At 50.6% G+C, this 23,058-nt stretch overlaps 1 protein-coding gene and 1 pseudogene across 12 annotated transcripts in view; both read left to right on the top strand.

The window, feature by feature from the left end:
* Positions 1-3,290, top strand: part of FBLIM1 (filamin binding LIM protein 1) — a 28,807-nt gene extending 25,517 nt beyond the window's left edge. For 11 of the 12 annotated variants that reach the window (XM_063721469.1, XM_063721453.1, XM_063721495.1 and 8 more), the window contains one exon: positions 1,202-3,290. In XM_063721469.1, coding sequence (XP_063577539.1) covers positions 1,202-1,315 — 114 coding nt within the window. In that variant the 3' untranslated portion in view covers positions 1,316-3,290. 12 annotated transcript variants of the gene reach the window in all.
* Positions 2,439-10,326, top strand: LOC112132674 (large ribosomal subunit protein uL11-like; annotated as a pseudogene).
* The last annotated feature ends 12,732 nt before the right edge of the window (positions 10,327-23,058 follow it).

Here is a 23,058-nt window from a genome sequence, read left to right as displayed (position 1 = left end):
GTCACAGAAAGGCCGCTGGAGCCAGAGCCTGGAGACCCAGTCTGGTCCCAGCTCCAGAACCAGCTGTGTGACCTGGGGCAGAGCCCACTCCTCCCTGAACCTTGGTATCCCACCTGTGAAATGAAGGGACTGGACTAGATTCAGTCACTCATCAGCAGATACCCATGGCCTGTGCTGGGATGGGGACTTGGCCGTAAACAGGGTTCCTGTCTGGTAGAACTTATGTTCTTTTTTTTTTTTTTTTTTTTTTGAGACGGAGTCTTGCTCTGTCGCCCAGGCTGGAGTGCAGTGGCGCGATCTCGGCTCACTGCAAGCTCTGCCTGCCTCCCGGGTTCACGCCATTCTCCTGCCTCAGCCTCCCGTGTAGCTGGGACTACAGGCGCCCGCCACCATGCCCAGCTAATTTTTTGTATTTTTAGTAGAGACAGGGTTTCACTGTGTTAGCCAGGATGGCCTCTATCTCCTGACCTTGTGATCCGCCCGCCTCGGCCTCCCAAAGTGCTGGGATTATAGGCGTGAACCACCGTACCCGCCCAGAACTTATGTTCTAAAGGGGTTATTGAGGCCGAGCGCAGTGGCTCACACCTGTAATCCCAGCATGGGAAGCCAAAGTGGGTGGATCACTTGAGGTCAGGAGTTCGAGACCAGCCTGACCAACATGGTAAAACCCTGTCTACTAAAAATACAAAAATTAGCTGGGTGTGGTGGCACACACCTATAATCCCAGCTACCTGGGAGGCAGGAGAATCGCTTGAACCCAGGAAGCAGAGGTTGTAGTGAGCCGAGATCGTCCCACTGTACTCCAGCCTGGGCGACAGAGCAAGACTGTCTCAAAATAAATAAATGATAAAAACAAATTTTAAAAAATAATAAAGGGGCTATTAAGGCTCTTCTATCCCCAAGTTTCCCTGAACCCTCAGGGGACTTCCCCAGGTGTCCTTAGTTCTCCTGACGGTGAATGTCTGTCCTCACTGGCGCCTCCACGTGGATAAAAGCCTCCCTGTGTGTCTGTGTCTCATCTTCCCTTATGGAGACCTGGCCCGGGTGTTGGGAGGACAGCAGTGAGCATCCTCCTTCCTCCCACTTAGGGAGGGCATCCACTCATGCAGTTGGTTTATTCGGCAGATGCCAAGTGAGTCCCTCCCCGATGCAGGCAGCGCCCAGGCCCAGGGTGGGTCGGCATGTGTCTTTGTCTCCTCAGGACTGCAGGATCCTCCTGTCTGTCGAGCCCACGGACCAAGGCTGCTACCCCCTGAACAACCGTCTCTTCTGCAAGCCGTGCCACGTGAAGCGGAGTGCTGCGGGGTGCTGCTGAGAGTGCCCATTGGGCAGTGAACAGACCACTAGTCCTGGCTGGGGCCCTTCCCTGACTTGGTTTCCCTTCCTGACCTGCTCTTGCACACTTTCCTTCTGAGCCTCCATGGGGACCAGCCTGCAAGCCGGCCCAGCCTGTCCAGGATACAGTGGGGCTGAGCACCCCCAGGCCTTCCACTCCTCCTCTACCCTCTGGGCACCAGAAGGCTCCTGGACCATGAGCTTCACCCTCAGAATTCCCTGCTGGTCCTGCCCCACTTCCAGGGAAAAGCTGGGGGAGGTTGGACCCCTCTCACTGACTAGCTGTCTGGTAAGGGCGCTGGGACCAGCCTGGCTTGCGGGGTTGAGCTGTTTGAGGAAAAACTCCAAGGTCCCTTAAAAAGTGCTTTTTAGAGGCTGGGTGCGGTGGCTCACGCTTGTAATCCCAGCACTTTGGGAGGCCAAGGTGGGTGGATCACCTGAGGTCAGGAGTACAAGACCAGCCTGGCCAACATGGTGAAACCCTGTCTCTACTAAAAATACAAAAATTAGCCGGGCATGGTAGCAGGTGCCTGTAATCCCAGCTACTGGGGAAAGCTGAGGCAGGAGAATCGCTTCAATCTGGAAGGCAGAGGTTGCAGTGAGATTGCACCATTGCATTCCAGCCTGGGCAACAAGAGGGAAACTCCGTCTCAAAAAAAAAAAAAAAAAGTGCCTTTTAGGCTGGACGTGGTGGCTCATGCCTGTAATCCCAGCACTTTGGGAGGCCAAGGCAGGCAGATCACTTGAGGTCAGGAGTTTGAGACCAGCCTGGCCAACACGGGAAAACCCCATTTCTACTAAAAATACAAAAATTAGCCTGGATGTGGTGGTGTGTGCCTGTAATCCCAGCTCCTTGGGAGGCAGAGGCAGGAGAATCGCTTGAACCCGGGAGGCAGAGGTTGCAGTGAGCTGAGATGGCACCACTGCACTCCAGCCTGGGAGACACAGCGAGACTGTCTCCAAAAAAAAAAAAGTGCTTTTTGAAAATGTTGAGGCTGAAATGATGGGAACCAACATTCTTTGGATTTAGTGGGGAGCATAATAGCAAACACCTCCCCTTGGTTCGCACATGTACAGGAACGGGACCCAGTGGGGGCACAGCCATGGACTTCCCTGCTCTGGAATGTGTGGTGCCAAAGTGGGGTTGGGGCCCAGGCCCAGGCCCAGGAGGAGAGGGTGGTCCACAGGCACCCCGGGATGTCAGCATCCCCCCACCTGCCTTCTGGCACCTCCTCACGGGTGCTGTGGTGAGTCAGCAGGCATGGGGTGAGAGCCTGTTATATGCTGGGAACAGGGTGCAGGGACCGAGTGTTCCTCCTTCAGCCTTGACTTGGGCCATGCATCCCCTCTCCCCCAAACACAAACAAGCACTTCTCCAGTATGGTGCCAGGACAGGTGTCCCTTCAGTCCCCTGGTTATGACCTCAAGTCCCACTTGGGCCCTGCAGCCCAGCCTGTCTTGTAACCCCTGCGTCCTCAAGACCACACCTGGAAGATTCTTCTTCCCTTTGAAGGAGAGTCATCATTGTTGCTTCATCACTTCTAAGACATTTTGTAGGGCACGGACAAGTTAAACAGAATGTGCTTTCCTCCCTGGGGTCTCACACGCTCTCACGTGTGAGAACCTGTCCCACAGGCTCCCACGAGAATGCCACAGGGGCCGTGCACTGGGCAGGCTTCTCTGTAGAACCCCAGGGGCTTCAGCCCAGGCCACAGCGTCTCGCCCTGAGCCTAGAGCAGGGAGTCCCGAACTTCTGCGTTCATGGACCACCTCCACAATTGTTATAACCAAAGGCCTCCTGTTCTGTTATTTCACTTAAATCAACATGCTATTTTGTTTTCACTCACTTCTGACTTTAGCCTCGTGCTGAGCCGTGTATCCATGCAGTCATGTTCATATGCTAGTTATGTTTTTCTTCTTACACATGAAAATAAATGCATAAGTGTTAGAAGCTCTTCCATGTTGTACGTAAGCTCTCACACAGGCAAACGCTGGTGTTTGCTAGTAGCCCTGGGCATCTGCTCGCTGCGGTGGGAGTATCCAAAGAGTGCTGGGGCTCAGCTCAGCAGACGGAGGGGCTCATTTCCTGCCTCATGCCCAGTGCCAGAGACTGGGGCCATCCAACTCACAGGTGTGCTTCTCCTGGACACAGGCCACCACTGATGGGGTTGGCTGCAGGGGCCTCAGTAGGGCTGCCAAATGCTTTAAGAATTAACACTCATGCCAGGCGTGGTGGCCAATGCCTGTAATCCCAGCACTTTGGGAAGCTGAGGTGGGCGAGTCACTTGAGGCCAGGAGTTTCAGACCAGCCTGGCCAACATGGTGAAACACCGCCTCTACTAAAAATACAAAAATTAGCTGGGCATGGTGTTACATGCCTCTAGTCCCAGCTACTCGTGAGGCTGAGGCAGGAGAATCTTGAACCTGGGAGGCAGGGGTTGCAGTGAGCTGAGATCACAACACCGCACTCCAGCCTGGGTGTTAGACTGATTCAAAAAAATAAGAATCAACAGTCAGGCTGGGTGCAGTACCAGCACTTTGGGAGGCCAAGGTGGGTGGATGGCTTGAGCTCAGGAGTTTGAGACCAGCCGTGTCAACATGGTGAAACCCCGTCTCTATGAAAAATGAGCTGGGCACAGTGGTGTGCACCTGTAGTCCCAGCTACCTGGGAGGCTGAGGTAAGAGGATTGCCTGAGCCCAGGAGGTCGAGGCTGCAGTGAGCCATGATTGTGCCACTGCACTCCAGCCTGGGTGACAGAGTGACACCCTGTCTCAAAAATAAACCACTCACCCCAGGGCATGCTCCCTGCACATAACCAGGATGCTCTCCCTTTTCAAGCTTGCACACTGACCCCTGGGCTCACTTGGTGAGCACAGGCTCAGAGAGAGTTGGTGGCCTGAAAGAGCACTGGCTTGGTGACAGGCCACCCAGATCTCAGACCTATCTCTACTCAATAGCGTGGACAAGTTAGTAACCCTCAGCCTTGATGTTCTCATCTGGAGCAATTTTAAAAATTTTATTTATTGGCTGAGCGTGGTGGCTCACACCTGTAATCCCAGCACTTTGGGAGGCCGAGGCAGGCGGATCACGAGGTCAGGAGTTCAAGACCAGCCCGGTCAACATGGTGAAACCCTGTCTCTACTAAAAATACAAAAATTAGCGAGGCCAGGTGGCAGGCGCCTGTTATCCCAGCTACTTGGGAGGCTGAGGTAGGAGGATTAGTTGAACCTGGGGGGCAGAGGTTGCAGTGAGCCGAGATTGCACCACTGCACTCCAGCCTGGGTGATAGAGTAAGACTCCGTCTCAAAAAAAAAAAAAAAAAAAAAAAAAAATATATATATATGTATATATGTATATATATATATATATATAATTTATTATAAAAATAGAGGCCGGGTGCGGTGGCTCACGCCTGTAATTTTAACACTTTGGGAGGCCAAGGCGGACGGATCACAAGGTCAAGAGGTCAAGACCATCCTGGCCAACATGGTGAAACCCCGACTCTACTAAAAATACAAAAAATTAGCTGGGTGTGTTGGTGCGCACCTGTAATCCCAGGTAGTCAGGAGGCTGAGGCAAGAGAATCACTTAAACCTGAGAGGCAGAGGTTGCAGTGAGCTGAGATTGTGCCATAGCATTCCAGCCTGGTGACTCCGTCTCAAAAAGAAAAAAAAAATAGAGGCTGGGCACGGTGGCACATGCCTGTAATCCCAGCACTTTGGGAGGCCGAGGTGGGTAGATCGCCTGAGGTCAGGAGTTCGTGACCAGCCTGACTAACATGATGAAACTCCATCTCTACTAAATACAAAAAAGTTAGCTGGGCCTGGTGGCACATGCCTGTAATATGAGCTACTTGACAGGCTGGGACAGGAGAATCCCTTGTACTTGGGAGGTGGAGGTTGCAGTGAGCTGAGATCGCGCCATTGCACTCCAGCCTGGGCAACAAGAGCAAAACTCCATCTCAAAATAAATAAATAGAGATGGAGTCCCACTATGTTGCTCAGGCTGGTCTCAAACTCCTGGGCTCAAGCAATGCTCCCACCGTGGCCTCCCAAACAGCTGGGATTACAGGCGTGAGTCACCACGCCCAGCCAAGTTGGAACAGTTCTCATCTATCACGGAGGGTTGCTGTGATAGAAAGGGAAGTATCAGGCTGAGAGATTTCAGCTTAGCTCGTGAGTCACTGGCTTCATCTTGTGAACCCTGAAATTCTCTAGCCGTCACTCCCTCCATGGTCACGTTGATGCCTGTCAATCAGACCACCAGGAACACGCCTGCAGTCAACAAATTTGGGTTTATTATGCTTGCTGTGGCAAGGGAGGCCACACAGCACGGGGAAGCCAGGGCATCTCCAAAAGCGGTGTTAGTGCTAGTATCGGATTTGGAGAAAGATTTAAGGAAGTGTGGGTTTGCTCTGGATGTGTGCTGTCAGAAAGCGGGGTGATTGTATGGTTCAGTGACTCGATCCCTTTATATCTACAGCTGTGATTGGGGGCAACGCAGCAGCGGCTGCAGGGGACATTCTCATTTGTGTGGGTGGCCCTGAGATGCGTGTTCAGGACAGCTGCTGAGTGGTGTTGCTTTTGACTTTAACCTTCTTAGGCCAGGCGCGGTGGCTCACGCTTGTAATCCCAGCACTTCGGGAGGCCGAGGAGGGCGGATCATCTGAGGTTGGGAGTTTGAGACCAGCCTGACCAACATGGAGAAACCCTGTCTCTACAAAAAATACAAAATTAGCCAGGTGTGGTGGCACATGCCTATAATCCCAGCTACTCGGGAGGCTGAGGCAGGAGAATTGCTTGAACCTGGGAGGCGGAGGTTGCAGTGAGCCGAGATCACACCATTGCACTCCAGCCTGGGCAACAAGAGCGAAACTCTGTCACAAAAAAAAACAAACACAACAAACAACAAAAAAACCATATATATGTGTGTGTGTGTGTATATATGTGTATAGGTGTGTATATATATGTGTATATATGTATGTATATATGTGTGTGTGTGTGTGTGTGTGTATGTATAGCCTTGTTGTAATTCCTCACGTCCTAGCATGTTTCTGTTTGAGTGTATTTGGAGGGGTGTTACCTGGATGAAATTCTAGGAGATGCCTCTGCCTTTCGGGCTGCCCATGTGAAAATCATTCCATAAGGGGATGCTTCTAGGGAGCACTCAATAGTGTGTATTCATCTCCCCCACCCCAACCCTCCCAACCAACCTTCATTCCTCTTTTCATTCCTCTTTTCATCCTTTTCTCTGCTCTCACTTGGAGGGCACCTGCCACGTGTAGGCACAATCAGAACACCCCAGGCAAAGATGATTTCCCTTCCCTTTGGGTACACTCACTGGCAGAGATAAAATATATTCTCTAGATTCAAGGAGATATTTGTGCACCCATGTTCATAGCAGCATTACTCACAATAGCCAAAAGGGGGAAGGAACCAAGTGTCCATGAAAAGAAGAACGGATGACAAGATGTGGTCTCTCCAGACAATGGAAGATTCTTCAGCCTTAAAAAGGATGGCAGGCTGGGTGCGGTGGCTCACATCTGGAATCCCAGCACTTTGGGAGGCTGAGGCAGGTGGATCACTTGAGGTCAGGAGTTCGAGACCAGCCTGGCCAAAATGGTGAAATCTCATCTCCACTAAAAATACAAAAATTAGCTATTAGCCAGCTGTGGTAGCGCACGCCTGTAATCCCAGCTACTCAGGAGGCTGTGGCAGGAGAATCGCTTGAACCCGAGAGGCGGAGGTTGCAGTGAGCTGAGATTGTGCCATTACACTCCAGCCTGGGTGACAGAGTGAGACCTCCGTCTCAAAAAAAAAAAAAAAAAAAAAAAAGGCCACACGTGGTGGCTCATGCCTGTAATCCCAGCACTTTGGGAGGCTGAGGCAGGCGGATCACGAGGTCAGGAGTTCAAGACCAGCCTGGCCAACATGGTAAAACCCCGTCTCTACTAAAAATACAAAAATTAGCCAGGCATGGTGGCACACGCCTGTAATCCCAGCTACTGGGGAGGCTGAGAAAGAAGAATCATTTGAACCCAGGAGGCAGAGGTTGTGATGAGCTGAGATTGTGCCACTGTACTCTAGCCTGGGCAACAAAGCGAGACTCCATCTCAAAAAAAGAAAAAAAAAGGATGGCATTCCGACACATGCCACAATGTGAATACACCTTGACAACATTGTGCTCAGTGAAATAGGCAGACACAAAAGGACAGACACTGTATGATTCCACTTGTATGAGTATCTAGTCAGATTCATAAAGACAACATAGAACAGAGGTTTCCAGGAAGTGGGGGAAAATAGGAATGAGGAGCTTAGCGTTTAATGGGGGCAGAGTTTCAGTTTGGGAAGGAGAATAGCGTTCTGGAGGCCGGGCACAGTGGCTCACGCCTGTAACCCCAGCACTTTGGGAGGCCAAGGCAGGCGAATCGCTGGGGCCCAAGAATTCAAGACCAGCCTGGGCAACATGGCAAAACCCTGTCTCTACAAAAAATTAGCCAGGCATGGTGGCATGCGCCTGTAGTTCCAGCTACTCTAGGGGTTAAGGTAAGAGGGTCATCTGAGCCTGGGAGGTCGAAGTCGCACTCCAGCCTGGGTGACAGAGTGAGACCCTGTCAAAAAAAAAAAAAAAAAAAAGCTGGCCAGAGTTCGAGACCAGCCTGGCCAACATGGTGAAACCTTGTCTCTCTAAAAATACAAAAATTAGCCAGGATGGGGCCGGGCGTGGTGGCTCACGCCTGTAATCCCAGCTCTTTGGGAGGCTGAGATGGCGGATCACGAGGTCAGGAGATTGAGACCATCCTGGCTAATAGGGTGAAACCCTGTCTCCACTAAAAATACAAAAAATTAGCCGGGTGTGGTGGCGGGCGCCTGTAGTCCCAGCTACTCTGGAGGCTGAGGCAGGAGAATGGTCTGAACCCAGGAGGCGGAGCTTGCAGTGAGCCCAGATGGCGCCACTGCACTGCAGCCTGGGCGACAGAGCGAGAGTCCGTCTCAAAAATAAAATAAAATAAAATATTAGCCAGGTGGGGTGGCGGGCACCTGTAGTCCCAGCTACTTGGGAGGCTGACGTGGGAGAATCACTTGAACCCAGGAGGCAGAGGTTGTCGTGAGCCAAGATCGCACCGCTGCGCTCCAGCCTGGGTGACAGCGTAAGACTCTGTCTTAAAAAAAGAGAAAAAAATAGTTCTGGAGATGTATGGTGGTGATGGTTGCCCAACATGAATGTACTTAATGCCATGAAACTGTACAGTTAGTTGCGATGGTAAATTTTACATGTATTTTAGCACAATTAAAATATACGTGTATAATACATCTATCTATGCATCTAAACCAGATGCTGCGAGACAGGAAGAGGAGCTGGTGAAAGCATGCAGTGCTGGAAGGGTCCTGAGGGGGACGGTCCCTGCCTAGGGTCCCCTGCGCAGCCTGGGAATGCTGGTCACTGCTGTCTGCAGATGAGCCGGTTGTCCCAGCTGTCCTGGACTCCCAAAAGGGAGGTGTGCACACAACCACTAGAGGGCAGCATGGGCTGGCGAACGGGGAGCCCGGGCATGAAAGATTTCAGGGCTCACCCGGGTCCTCAACTTCTCCAAACTGCAAGAGGGGAAGGGTCATTCCGGCCCACCCACCACGCATGGTTGCAGTGAGGCTGAGAGGAGAGAACAGATTGCAAAACTAGAAAGTGTCCAGCCTGGGCCAGGCACGGTGGCTCACGCCTGTAATCCCAGCACTCTTTGGGAGGCAGAGGCCGGTGGATCACCTGAGGTCAGGAGTTTGAGATCAGCCTGACCAATATGATGAGTCCCTCATCTCTACTAAAAATACAAAAATTAGCCGGGCATGGTGGCGTATGCCTGTCGTCCCAGCTATTCAGGAGGCTGAGACAGGAGAATCGCTTGAACCCGGAAGGCAGAGGTTGCAGTGAGCCACTGCACTCTGGCCTGGGCGATAGAACTAGACTCTCTCTCAGAGAAAGTCTCTGTCTCAAAAAAAAAAAAAAAAAAAGAGAGAGAGAGAAGGAGACCAAGGTGCAACTTTCTTCGGTTGTCCCGAATCCAGGTTCATCCCACACCAGCTGCCTCCACCATGCCGTGAAGTTTGACCCCAGCGAGATCAAAGTCGTATACCTGAGGTGCACTGGAGGTGAAGTCGGTGCCACTTCTGCGCCAGCCCCCAAGATCGGCCCCCTGGGTCTGTCTCCAAAAAAGGTTGGTGATAACGTTGCCAAGGCAATGGGTTACTGGAAGGGCCTGAGGATTACAGTGAAACTGACCATTCAGAACAGACAGGCCCAGATTGAGGTGGTGCCTTCTGCCTCTGCCCTGATCATCAAAGCCCTTAGGGAAGCACTAAGAGACAGAAAGAAACAGAAAAACATTAAACACAGTGGGAATATCACTTTTGATGAGATCGTCAACATTGCTTGACACACGCGGCACCGATCTTTAGCCAGGGAACTCTCTGGAACCATTAAAGAGATCCTGGGGACTGCCCAGTCTGTGGGCTGTAATGTTGATGGCCGCTACCCTCATGACATCATAGATGACATCAACAGTGGTGCTGTGGAATGCCCAGCCAGTTAAGAAGCAGAAAGGAAAATATTTCAATAAAGGATCACTTGACAACTGGTGGAAAAAAAAGAAAAGAAAAAGAAAGAAAGTGTCCAGCCTGGGCAACCTGGAGAAACTCCATCTCTACTAAAAATAGAAAAATTAGGCGGGCGTGGTGGTGAGCACCTGTGGTCCCAGCTACTTGGGAAACTGAGTTGGGAGATTCACCTGAGCCTGGGATGCAGAGGTTGCAGTAAGCTGAGATCGCACCACGCCACTGCACTCCAGCCTGGGCCACAGAGCGAGACCCTCTCTCCAAAACAAAACAAAACAAAAAACTAGAAAGTGAGTGATATGGCTGTGGAATCGCTGCCTCTGTCCTAGAGACACGCCCTTGTGGAGGGAGACCTATGTCAGGAGACTGAATTCTTCATTGGCTCAAACCCCCACCTGCTAGGAGGGGCCCACCTGGAAGTCCCTGTGCTGCTACCCTGCAATTCCATACCTGGGAACCTGGGCGCAGCGAGCACAGAATCAGAGCTGGGACAAAGGACAGCGTGGTGCACTGGGGAGCCCTGAGCCTTTCTGATGGTCACCCTGTCCCCAGAGGCCCCTTTTCCAAGGATACACGGAGGTGTGAACTTCACCCAGCACAGGCCACAGGCCAGCCCCTCCAGGGCAACCCAAGCCCCTCCCTACCCTGCTAGAGAGACAAATGGTGGGAACGGGGAATTGAATGGGGGGATGGGGAGAGGGGAGGAGGCTGAGCTGATGAGGAAGAATTGCAGGGACTGAGGACATTTTCCAAAAAATGTTCTCCTCACTTTAATGTACAGTTTATGTAACAAAATAATCTATGAAGTAGCAATTTTGACATTGCCAAAGAGGAGGAAGCTGCACATCAGAGAGCTGGTATAACTGCACAAGGCCGCACAGCAGGGACAGGATCAAAGCAGGTCCAGTGAAAACTCTATAGTCCTCCACTACAGACCCACTTCAGAAATCCATATTCTAGAATGTTTCAGAACCCATCGTGTAACACAGGTACCAATGTCCAACTGAAAAAATCTTTAATGTCTTGAGCGCTGCATCTTTTTTTTTTTTTTTTTTTGAGACAGAGTCTCACTCTGTTGCCCAGGCTGGAGTACAGTGGTGCAAATACAGGTCACTGAAGCTTTGATGATGTCCTGGGCTCAAGCAGTCCTCCTACCTCAGGCTCCCAAGTAGCTGGGACCCCAAGCATGCACCACCACACCTGACTAATTTTTTAAATTTTTTGTAAAGACGGGGTTTTACCATGTTGCTCAGGCTGGTTTGGAACTCTTGGCCTCAAGCAATCCTCCTGTCTCGGCCTCCCAAGTGCTGGGATTACAGGAGTGAGCCACCGTGCCCAGCTAAGACCTGCATCTTTTTTTTTTTAGAGATGCAGTCTATGTTGCCCAGGCTGGTCTCGAACTCCTGAGCTCAAGTGATCCTCCTGCTTTGGCCTCCCAAAGTGCTAGGATTACACATGTGAGCCACCACGCCAGGCCAAGACCTGCATCTTAAGAGGGGGAGTTTAGACTGCAGGCCTCTTGTTTGCAAGTGACATATAATTTTCCCAATCCATCCAGAAAGGTCCTTGTATCCTGTATGACTCATACTAATTCTCAGAGAGTGAGCATCAGATTAGAGAGACTCTGGAGTATACCCTGCTCATAACCTTCCTTCTGCAGAAAAAAATGTGTGTGATTCAGTGGAAAATAATGCACTATCTACACCCAGCACACCCTTCCTGGTTATCAGATTCTAGCCTTTTATTGTCTTTGAGCGACTTTACAGCTCTGTAAATTGTAGGTAAATGATATATTGCCCTGTCTAGTAGAGGTTCTCCCTCGCTCTCTTGTTGAAAAACCAGTTTTCATTTGCACATTCATTTCAATATTCCTGACCTATGAATGTGACTGTTCTTAGCTGCCCCCCCCCTTTTTTTTTTTTTGAGACAGAGTCTCGCTCTCTCACCCAGACTGGAGCAGAGCACAGTGGCATGATCTCGGCTCACTGCAACCTCCTCCTCCCCGGTTTCAGCGATTCTCCTGTTTCAGCCTCCCAAGTAGCTGGGATTACAGGCATATGCCGTGATGCCCAGCTAATTTTTGTATTTTTAGTAGATACGGGGTTTCGCCATGTTGGCCAGACTGGTCTTGAACTCCTGACCTCAGGCAATCCACCTGCCTCAGCCTCCCAAAGTGCTGGGATTACAGGCGTGAGCCACTGCGCCGGCCCTTAGCTGCCCTTTTGAGTTGGTTATAACATCACCTGGCTCCCTTATGAGTTAAATAAAATGGTTAATACCTATTCATTTTCTATCTGTGTGGGAGTCATGATTTTACCTTCTTTTGAAAATGAAAATGACCTTACAACACTTCCTTCATCAGGTGTTTATGACAGCTCCTTTAGGCCAGAGGAGGTGGTGGGGTCCCTTGCAGGGCATCCCATGAGGTGGAATTAAGAGCAGCTGGCCAGTGGCCTCTGTTCCCCAGAGTGGTCTCTGAATGGGAAGGGAGGGGAGGGGAGGAGGAAGACAAGAGGGAGGGGTTCTGCCCAGTGGATGGGACAAGGTCTTAGCAAGACCTAGATTCTCGGGCTGGGTGAAGTGGCTCATGTCTATAATCCCAGCACTTTGGGAGCCGAGGCAGAAGGATCACTTGAGCCCAGGAGTTCTATTCCAGCCTGGGCAACAGAGCGAGACCCAATCTCTAAACAAAACAAAACAAAAGAAAAAACTAGACTCTCTCTCTGGTTAAGCTCCTAGCCAGCTATTTGACCTTGAGACACAATGTCTTTAAGTTTTGAGGGTGAGGAAGGGTGTCAAAAACTGATGTTTATTTCCTGAGCTCTTGTCTGTCTTGTTTGGGGTGAGGCTGGAGAGGTGGGATGATTGACTACGCTGAACAGGAAGCTAGGTTTCAGGAGTTAGGCAGCCTGCCTGGGATGGAGGCTCCTTGATGACGATACTGACAGTAATAACAACAGCAACAGCTACCATTTGGTGGGCATGCATGTGCCCATATGTATTATCTCATTTAGTCCCCACCGCTGCCTGGAAGGAAGGAATGATCTATGATCCCATCGTTCACACAGGGAGACGAAGGCTCAAGGTCACACCACATAGATTCCGGCTCTATATTTAGCCAAGTCCTAAACCCTTTATTCCACTGCCTTAGCCTCCTAGATGTGACAGGGCAATCCCTTGGCCACTGAATTGCTTTTTTCCTCACCTGCAAAACAGAGAGAATTATTACCTTGATCATACATGTAAAGGAATGCAATGGCAGATGACCAAATGTCATGTGGTTTCCTAGGATGGATTCTGGAAAGGAAGAAAGGACATTAGTGGAAAATCTGGTGAAATCCCAATAAAGTCCGGAGTTTGGTGAGTCATGTTGTACCAATGTCAGTTTCCTAGTTTGGACAAATGTGCCTTAGTTGCGTGAGATTTTTTGTTTGTTTTTGTTTTTTTTTTCTGAGACAGTGTCTCGCTCTGTCACCCAGGCTGGAGTGCAGTGGAGTGATCTTGGCTCACTGCAAGCTCCAACTCCCGGGTTCACGCCATTCTCCTGCCTCAGCCTCCTGACTAGCTGGGACTACAGGCGCCTGCCATGAAGCCCGGCTAATGTTTTGTATTTTTAGTAGAGACGAGGTTTCACCGTGGTAGCCAGGATGATCTCTATCTCCTGACCTTGTGAACTTCCTGCCTCGGCCTCCCAAAGTGCTGGGATTACAGGCGTGAGCCACCGCACCCGGCTGTTGTTTTCTTTCTTTCTTTTTTTTTTTTTTTAAGACGGAGTCTTGCTCTGTCACCAGGCTGGAGTGCAGTGGTGCAATCTTGGCTCACTGCAACCTCCGCCTCCCAGGTTCAAGCAATTCTCCTGCCTCAGCCTCCCAAGTAGCTGGGACTATAGGCACACACCCACCACGCCTGGCTAATTTTTTGTATTTTAGTAGAGACGGGGTTTCACCAGGTTGGTCAGGACGGTCTCGACTCCTGACCTCGTGATCCGCCCACCTTGGCCTCCCAAAGTGCTGGGATTACAGGTGTGAGCCTCCATGCCCAGCCTCAATAAATCTAAAGTTATTTTGAAATCAAAAGTTTCTTATCTAACAAACTAACGGGATAAAGGGGAAAGTCTTTGAGCCTGAGCTCCTGGATGCCTTGCCTCTCACTGATGATGTAAGAACAAGGGGGTGAGAGGAGGCCATCACACACTCTTCTGCTAACAGGAAAGTTGGGCTGAGAGGGGAGTCATGTCTGGACAAGGGGGAGGGGCCCACTGACTGAGAAGAGGGCAGAGAAGAGGAGTGGGGGACCTGACCCAATTTCTATAGCATGTGGGAGACAAGTGCCAAGTAGGAAGAGGATGGTGAGGGGTCTCAGAAAATCAGAGTGACCTTCACCTAGTATGGGTGGTAATTTTTTTCCTTCCCACCTTCATCCTCCTTCTCGCAGAGGTGATCAGATGTTTGCAGGTGCCTGCCTGTGTTTGCAAGTAGGTCTTGGAAGATAAGAGAGGCAGTGAGAGGGGTGGGAAAGCCCTGTTCTAGCAGTCAGGACACCCAGGGCTTGGCCACTAACCAGCTGTGTGAGCTTGGCAGGTCTCACACCCTCTCTGGGTTATGGATTCCTGAGGAATCCATAAACACAGCAAGGATTCCTCAGGAAAACACAATACAGGCCAGGCACGGTGGCTCACGCCTGTAATCCCAGCACTTTGGGAGGCCGAGGCAGGTGGATCACCTAAGGTCTGGAGTTTGAGACCAGCCTGGCCAACATGGTGAAACTCTATCTCTACTAAAAATACAAAAAATTAGGCTGGGCGTGGTGGCTCACACCTGTAATCCCAGCACTTCAAGAGGCCCAGGCAGGCGGATCACCTGAGGTCGGGAGTTCAAGACCAGCCTGACCAATATGGAGAAACCCCATCTCTACTAAAAATATAAAATTAGCCGGGGTGGTGGTACATGCCTGTATTCCCAGCTACTCGGGAGGTTGAGGCAGGAGAATCGCTTGAACCCGGGAGGCGGAGGTTGCAGTGAGCCGAGATCGCGCCATTGCACTCCAGCCTGGGCAACAAGAGCAAAACTCCGTCTCAAAAAAAAAAAAAAAAAGTTATGGCCGGGTGCAGTGGCTCATGCCTGTAATCCCAGCACTTTGGGAGGCCAAGGCGGGCAGATCACCTGAGGTCAGGAGTTCGAGACCAGCCTGACCAACATGGAGAAACTCCATCTCTACTAAAAATACAAAATTAGCCGGGCATGGTGGCTCATGCCTGTAATCCCAGCTACTTGGGAGGCTGAGGCAGGAGAACTGCTTGAAACCAGGAGGCGGAGGTTGCGGTGAGCTGAGATCATGCCACTGCACTCCAGCCTGGGCAACAAGAGCAAAACTCCGTCTCAAAAACAAACAAACAAACAAACAAAAAACACAATACGACCCAAGAATCCTGAACTGGTCCTTTACAGTTAGCAGGATCCCAAACTTCAGACCACAGGGAGGGGCTGGCTGAAGCAGGAGAGAAACCCATGAGAGGTTACCCTGAGGGCCCAATCAGAAGACACATGGGGGGTCAGGGAGGGTTAAGAACACTCTCTGGGGCCTGTGAGTCATGGGCCTGGCAGCTTGGGGCTTCCCAGGACTGCTCAGACGGGCTGTGGCATGCAGGGAGCTCAGCCAGAACCTCCCTTGCAAATCTGTACCCTTTCCCCCAGCACCCCCCGCCTTCCAGCACCCCTCTGACCAGCAACCCCTCCTTGTCAGGGTAGAACTCCCAATGGCCCACCCTGAGATGGCTTCAAATCAAGTCCCATGGGCAGAAGGCAAACAATGGCTCCACTCCAGTGTGCCTAGAGATCCCACTTCATTCATTCATTTGTTCATTCATTCACTCATTCTTTAATAAAATACTCATTGACCCCTCCCATCTGCCAGTCACTGCCCTTGGCACAGAGCTCAGTTTAATGGAAAAAGGAGAAAAGAGAACAGTCCGTGCTGGGGAGGCATAGCCAGGAGTCCAGGAGGGCAAGCCATGGAGAAAGTGATGTCAGAGCTGGGCCTAAAGGGTGTGCAGGGGTCAGCCAGGCGAGGCTCTGGGACAAGAGCTATCCAGGCGCTTGCTCTCTGAGCTGGGCACAGTTGAATGTGGCTGAGCATGTGGGAAGTGGCAGGATGAGGGCCAGACTCAGGCAGGAACCAAAGCAGCAAGGCTTCCTAGACTCTGTGCCAGGATTGGGGCTTTTTCCCAGGGTGGCAACAGTGAGAAGGAAGAACCCCAAGCCTGTAGAACCCCAAGCCGGTAGAACCCCAAGCCGGTAGAACCCCAAGCCGGTAGGGCAGATGAACTTGCCATAGAGTCCAACTGCCCATAACCACAGAGGTGGTGGCCGGGGCCCAGAGAGGGTGTGAGACCTGCCAAGCTCACACAGCTGGTTAGTGGCCAAGCCCTGGGTGTCCTGACTGCTAGAACAGGGCTTTCCCACTCCTGTCACTGCCTTTCTTATCTTCCAAGACCTACTTGTAAACACAGGCAGGCACCTGCAAACATCTGATCACCTCTGCGAGGAGCATGAAGGTGGGGGAATGAAGATGTGCAGGTGAATCAGGTCAGTGTTGCTCATAGGCTGACCCAGTGCAGATGGTCCCATCAGTGGCAAGGAGGGCAGGATTCTGCATGGGTGAGAGCACTTGCCCTAGGGGGATGCAGTGAGTCACTGGGTGCAAAGTTCACACTCCTCCTTCCTCCCGGCTTTGATCTCAGTTCCCTGGAGGGAGATGCGGCCTGGATTCCTGGAGGTGGGGCCATCTCCTCTCCCTGCCCTGCCCTGTAGGTCCAGACTGGGAGGCCGGCTGTCTCCACTCCTCTCTGAACTCCCACACACATCTTTTCGAGGCCCTAGTAAGTTTCCATGTTGGCCCCACTGGCGGGGTCAGACTTGACCTATCACCTAGGACATTCGCTGCAGGAAGTTGGAGGTTTCCCTCTCCTGCTGAGCTCGGCCATGCGTTTTACTGCCTGGTGCCACATTCTGTTCCCTCCTGTCTCTGGGAGGATGATCAGATCTGGCAGAGAGCCCATGCCTGCCCAACCAGCGGAACAAAATAAATGACCGCAGGGTGGGACTCCGCGGACACCAAGACACCAGGGAACTCTTGGACTGAGGACCAGAGGAAATAACCCCAGTAGCTGCCCCCGAGCAAGGAACTACTACTAATGCTGCCAACAGCCCCAGGAGACAGAAATATTATCACCCTTATTTTATAGAGAGGAGAAAAGAGGGGTGCAAGGGTCATGGGGACAGTGAATGATCCTGACATCCACTAAGGACCCTCTTGAGTTTTGTGTCATGAGTTGAAAGGGAAGCAGCTGGCAAGGTGGTGTGACATTTAGCTGCCCAAGTGCAGGTGCAGATGCGGTGGAGGTGGAGCAGTGGGACTGACCAGTGTTGGGGTTTTGTCAGGACTGCAGGAGGGCGTGGGGGTGGGGCTTGACCATGAACCGTAGGCTGGACAGGAAGGACACGGAGGGCAGGCAGGCTGAGGGACATGCGAAGGGGGCAAGATCCATGGACTGCTGGAGCCGGGGCACTGGAGGAAAGAAATGAGGTGAGGTCAGAGAGGTCAGTCAATAGATATTACAGAGGAGGGGCAGTCACTGGTCACGGGGGACAGATACTGGGGTGGCACTGCTCCTAGGGTGCAAACCCTTGGCACATAGCCTGCACAGAACAGGCCCTCAGAGAGTATTTGTGGAATGAATGAGTGGCTACTTGCGGGCAGTCTGGGGTTGGGTGACTCAAAGGATCTTTTACTTTCTTCTCTCTAGCTTTTTTTTTTTTTCGAGATGGAGTCTCACTCTATTGCCCAGGCTGGAGTGCAGTGGCGCGATCTTGGCTCACTGCAACTTCTGCCTCCCAGGTTCAAGCGATTCTCCTGTCTCAGCCTCCTGAGTAGCTGTGATTACAGGCACCTATCACTATTCCCACTAATTTTTGTATTTTTAGTAAAGACGGGGCTTCATCATGTTGGCCAGGTTGGTCTCAAACTCCTGACCTCAAGTGATCTGCCCACCTCAGCCTCCCAAAGTGCTGGGATTACAGGTGTGAGCCACCGTGCCTGGCAGCCTGCGTTTTTTTTTTTTTTTTTTTTTTTAAATAACAGCTTTACTGAGATATAATTCACACATACAAAATTTGCCCTTTTAAAGCTTTTTTTTTGAGACAGGGTCTCGTTCTGTCACACAGGCTGGAGTGCAATGGTGCGATCATGGCTCACTGCAGCCTTGACCATCTGGGCTCAAGCGATCCTCCAGCCTCAGCCTCTTGAGTAGGCTGGACCATAGACACACACCATCTTGCCTGGATAACTTCTGATTTTTTTTTTTTTTTTGTAGAGATAGGGTCTCACTGTGTTGCTCAGGCTGGTCTTGCACTCCTGGGCTCAAGTGATTCTCCCGTCTCAGCCTCCCAAAGTGCTGGGATTAGAAGTGTGAGCCACTGTGCCCAACTCTGATTTTTTTACAGTAAGCACGTGATAAGGGAGGAGACCACCCCTCATATTGTCTTATGCCCAATTTCTGCCTCCAAAGAAAGAAGTAGTAAAAACTAAAAGGCAGAAATGGAATCCACAGGCAGATAGCCCAGCACTGCTCCCTGGGCCTGGAGTTAAAAATCAACCCCGACCTAACTCTTGTGTTATCTATAGATTTCAGACATTGTATGGAAAAGCATCATGAAAATCCCTGTCCTGTTCCTTTCTGTTCTGATTACGGGTGCATGCAGCCCCCAGTTACGTACCCCCTGCTTACTCAATTGATCACGACCCTCTCACGCGGACCCCCTTAGAGTTGTAGGCCCTTAAAAGGGACAGGAGTTGCTCACTCGGGGAGCTTGGTTTTTGGAGATGTGAGTCCGCCGATGCTCCCAGCTGAATAAAGCCCTTTCCTTCTACAACTCGGTGTCTGAGGGGTTCTTGTCTGCGGTTCATCCTGCTACAATGATACTTTTCTAATATGAACCCATATATATTTTTAAAATTCATTTTTCTAAAAAGATAGGCTGAATCCATAAGATAAAAAAATAATGGACCAAAACTTAGAGAAAAGATAACTACTGGCTGGGACCCAGGACTGTGGCCAGTCCTGGGCTGATTTGTGGTTTGAGCAAACCACTGTCCTTCCCAGAGCCTTGCCTGTGAGATGGGAGTGGGCAGAAGTGGGCAGGGCAGCAGCTAAGGATTGAGCTGAACAGATGACATCTCAGGCTCTTCCCAGCCTTAACAGCTCAAGATTTTGAGGCAATCTGGATTCCCACACCTGGTGAGAGAAGCAAATTAAGGAAATGACCTGGTCTTTGGAGTTCTTTTCCCTAAGAGGATAAACACCACAATATTGACAGTCCAGGCAACAAGGCCAAATTCAACCCAGAAGAATGTTTTAGGTCACACCATCTCTCATCAATCCCTAATTGAACTGAAGGTATTTAACATTTTATCTGCCTTTTTTTTTTTTTTTTGAGATGGAGTCTTGCTCTTATTGCCTAGGTTGGAGTGCATTGGCATGATCTCGGCTCACTGCAACCTCTGCCTCCCGGGTTCCAGCAATTCTCCTGCCTCAGCCTCCCAAGTAGCTGGGATTACGTGCTCCCACCGCTGTGCCCGGCTAATTTTTTTTTTAGTAGAGACGGGGTTTCTCCATGTTGGCCAGGCTGGTCTTGAACTCCTGACATTGTGATCCTCCCGCCTTGGCCTCCCAAAGTGCTAGGATTACAGGCATAAGCCACCGTGCCCGGCCTTATCTGCCATTTTTTATCTTCCATTCTAAACCAGTCCTTCTCAAACTGAAATGTGCATACAAATAACCTGTGAATCTTGTTAATACGGAAATAATCAATAGGTCTGAGGTGGGACCTGAAATTCTACAATTCTAACAACCTCCCAGGGGATGTCAGTGCTGCTGGTCCCCAGACCACTATTTAAATACAAGGCTCAGCTGGGCACAGTGACTCACGCCTGTAATCCCAACATTTTGGGTGACCAAGGCGGGAGGATTATTTGAGCCCAGGAGTTCCAGACCGGCCTAGGCAACATCAGTGAGACTCTGTCTCTACAAAAAATACAAAAATTAGCCAGGTACAGTGGCATGTACCTGTGGTCTCAGCTACTCAGGAGTTGGGAGGATTCCCTGAGCCTAAGAGTTCGAGGCTGCAGTGAGCTGTGATCACATCACTGCTCTCCAGTCTGGGCTACAGGGTAAGACCCTGCCTCAAAAGAAAAAAAAAGTGACAAAGCAGCATCCCTTTGTCACAGAGAACCTGGAAACTCCATTGTACTTCATGGAATTGCTAAAAGATGACACCAGACCATACAGGCTGCCTTCCTATTAATTTTTTTTTTTTTTTTTTTTTTGAGACGAAGTCTCACTTTGTCACCCAGGCTGGAGTACAGTGGCTCGATCTTGGCTCACTGCAACCTCACCACCTCCTGGGTCTAATCAATTCTCCTGCCTCAGCCTCCCAAGTAGCTGGGACCACAGGCACGTGCCACTACGCCTGGCTAATTTTTGTACTTTTAGTAGAGATGGGGTTTCACTATGTTGGCCAGGCTGATCTTGAACTCCTGACCTCAGGTGACCTGCCTGCCTCGGCCTCCCAAAGTGTTGGGATTACAGGCATGAGCCACTGAGCTTGGGCCCTATTAACTTGTCTGTCACCTGTCATCTCCCTCTTGTCTTTCATTACTACTTGCTTGTTGTCTATTGTCTGTCCCCTCTACTGCAATGAAAATCCTTTGAAGGCAAGGGCACTGCTGGGTCCCTAGCTGCTGAGCACACATTTAAGGGCTAACTAAATATTTGTTGGATGAATGAACCTCAACATTTTGAGGTAGTAAGTAAAAAAGCAAGTGACAGAATGGTATGCAGGCTTTTTTTTTTTTTTTTTTTTTTTTTTTTTAGGAGTCTTGCTCTGTCACCCAGACTGGAGTGCAGTGGTGTGATCTCGGCTCACTGCAACTTCCACCTTCCAGGTTCAAGTGATTCTCCTGCCTCAGCCTCCTGAGTAGCCAGGATTACAGGCGTGTGCCACCACGCCTGGCTAATTTTTGTATTTTTAGTAGAGATGGAGTTTTGCCATGTTGGCCAGGCTGGTCTCAAACTCCCAACCGCAAATGATCTGCCCACCTTGGCCTCCCAAATTGCTGGGATTACAGGCATGAGTCACCGCACCCAGCCCCATGTGTATTTTTAAAAAGTTTGAGGCCAGGTGTGGTGGCTCATACCACTAGCTCTTTGGGAGAATTGCTTGAGGCCAGGAGTTCGAGACCAGCCTGGGGAATATAGTGAGGTCCTGACTGAAAAAGTTTTTTTTTTTTTTTTGAGACGGAGTTTCACTCTTGTTGCCCAGGCTAGAGTGCAGTGACGCGATCTCAGCTCACTGCAACCTCCGCCTTCCGGTGGTTTCAAGCGATTTTCCTGCCTCAGCCTCCCGAGTAGCTGGGACTACAGGCACACACCACCACGCCCAGCTAATTTTTTGTATTTTTAGTAGAGATGGGGTTTCACCATGTTGGTCAGGATGGTCTCGATCTCCTGACCTTGTGATCCGCCCACGTTGGCCTCCCAAAGTGCTGGAATTACAGGTGTGAGCCACCGCACCCAGCCAAGTTTTTTTCTTAATTAAAAAGGGCCAGGTGCGGTGGCAGCAGCTACCATTTTTTAGTATGTACATGCATTTGCTTTGTTTTGTTATGCACAGAGCCCAGTCATAATATATTTTTTAAAGAATAATGCAGTGTGGTGGCTCACACCTGTAGCCCCAGCACTTTGGGAGGCCAACATAAGTGGATTGCTTGAGATCAGGAGTTTAAGAACAGCCTGGGCAACATGGTGAAACCCTGTCTCTACAAAAAATACAAGAAATTAGTTGGGTGCAGGCGTGGTAGCTCACACCTGTAATCCCAGCACTTTGGGAGGCCAAGGTGGGCGGATCACCTGAGGTCAAGAGTTCGAGACCAGCCTGACCAACATGGAGAAACCCCGTCTCCACTAAAAAAAAAAATACAAAATCAGCCGGGCATGGTGGTGCATGCCTATAATCCCAGCTACTTGGGAGGCTGAGGCAAGAGAATCGCTTGAACCTGGGAGGCGGAGGTTTTGGTGAGCCAAGATCACACCATTACACCCCAGCCTGGGCAACAAGAGCAAAACTCCGTCTCAAAAAAAAAAAAAAAAAATGCTCCTCAGGTGATTCTCCTGCAGCCAGAGTTGAGAGCCTCTTTTTTCTTTTTTTCTTTTTTTTTTTCTTTTGCTCTCTGTTGCCCAGGCTGGAGTGCAGTGGTGCAATCTTGGCTCACTGCAAGCTCCGCCTCCTGCATTCACGCCATTCTCTTGCCTCAGCCTCCCGAGTAGCTGGGACTACAGGTGCCTGCCACCACACCCGGCTAATTTTTTGTATTTTTAGTACAGAAGGGGTTTCACCGTGTTAGCCAGGATGGTCTCGATCTCCTGACCTCGTGATCTGCCCGCCTTGGACTCCCAAAGTGCTGAGATTACAGGCATGAGCCACCGTGCCCAGCCTGAGATTCTGTTTTAAGATGGCTTTTGATTTATTTTGATGGAGGTAATGTATCAATTTTTTTCCTTTATGGTCTTATTTATTTATTTATTTATTTATTTATTGAGGCGGGGTCTCATTCTGTCACCCAGGTTGGAGTGCAGTGGCGAGATTTCTGCTCAATCTATCCTCCCACCTCACCCTCCTGGGTAGCTGGGATCACAGGCACATGCCACCGCACCCAGCTAATTTTTTGTATTTTTGGTAGAGACAGGGTTTCATGTTGCTCAGGTGATCCTCCTGCCTTAGACTCCCAAAGTGCTGGGATTACAGGCATGAGCCACCAAGCCCGGCCTGCATTTCCTTTCATCTTAAGAAACTTCTCTTCGGTTGGGCGCGGTGGCTCATGCCTATAATCCCAGCACTTTGGGAGGTTGAGGCGGGCAGATCACCTGAGGTCAGGAGTTGGAGACCAGCCTGGCCAACATGGTGAAACCCCGTCTCTATTAAAAATACAAAAATTAGCCGGGCAAGGTGGCGGGCGCCTGTAGTCTCAGCTACTCGAGAGGCTGAGGCAGGAGAATTGCTT

The sequence above is a fragment of the Pongo abelii genome, chromosome 1 (genome assembly GCF_028885655.2).
Source record: "Pongo abelii isolate AG06213 chromosome 1, NHGRI_mPonAbe1-v2.0_pri, whole genome shotgun sequence".
NCBI classification, from domain to species: domain Eukaryota; kingdom Metazoa; phylum Chordata; class Mammalia; order Primates; family Hominidae; genus Pongo; species Pongo abelii.
Note: the sequence above shows the minus strand (reverse complement) of the source record. Positions and strands in the feature narration are given on the sequence as shown.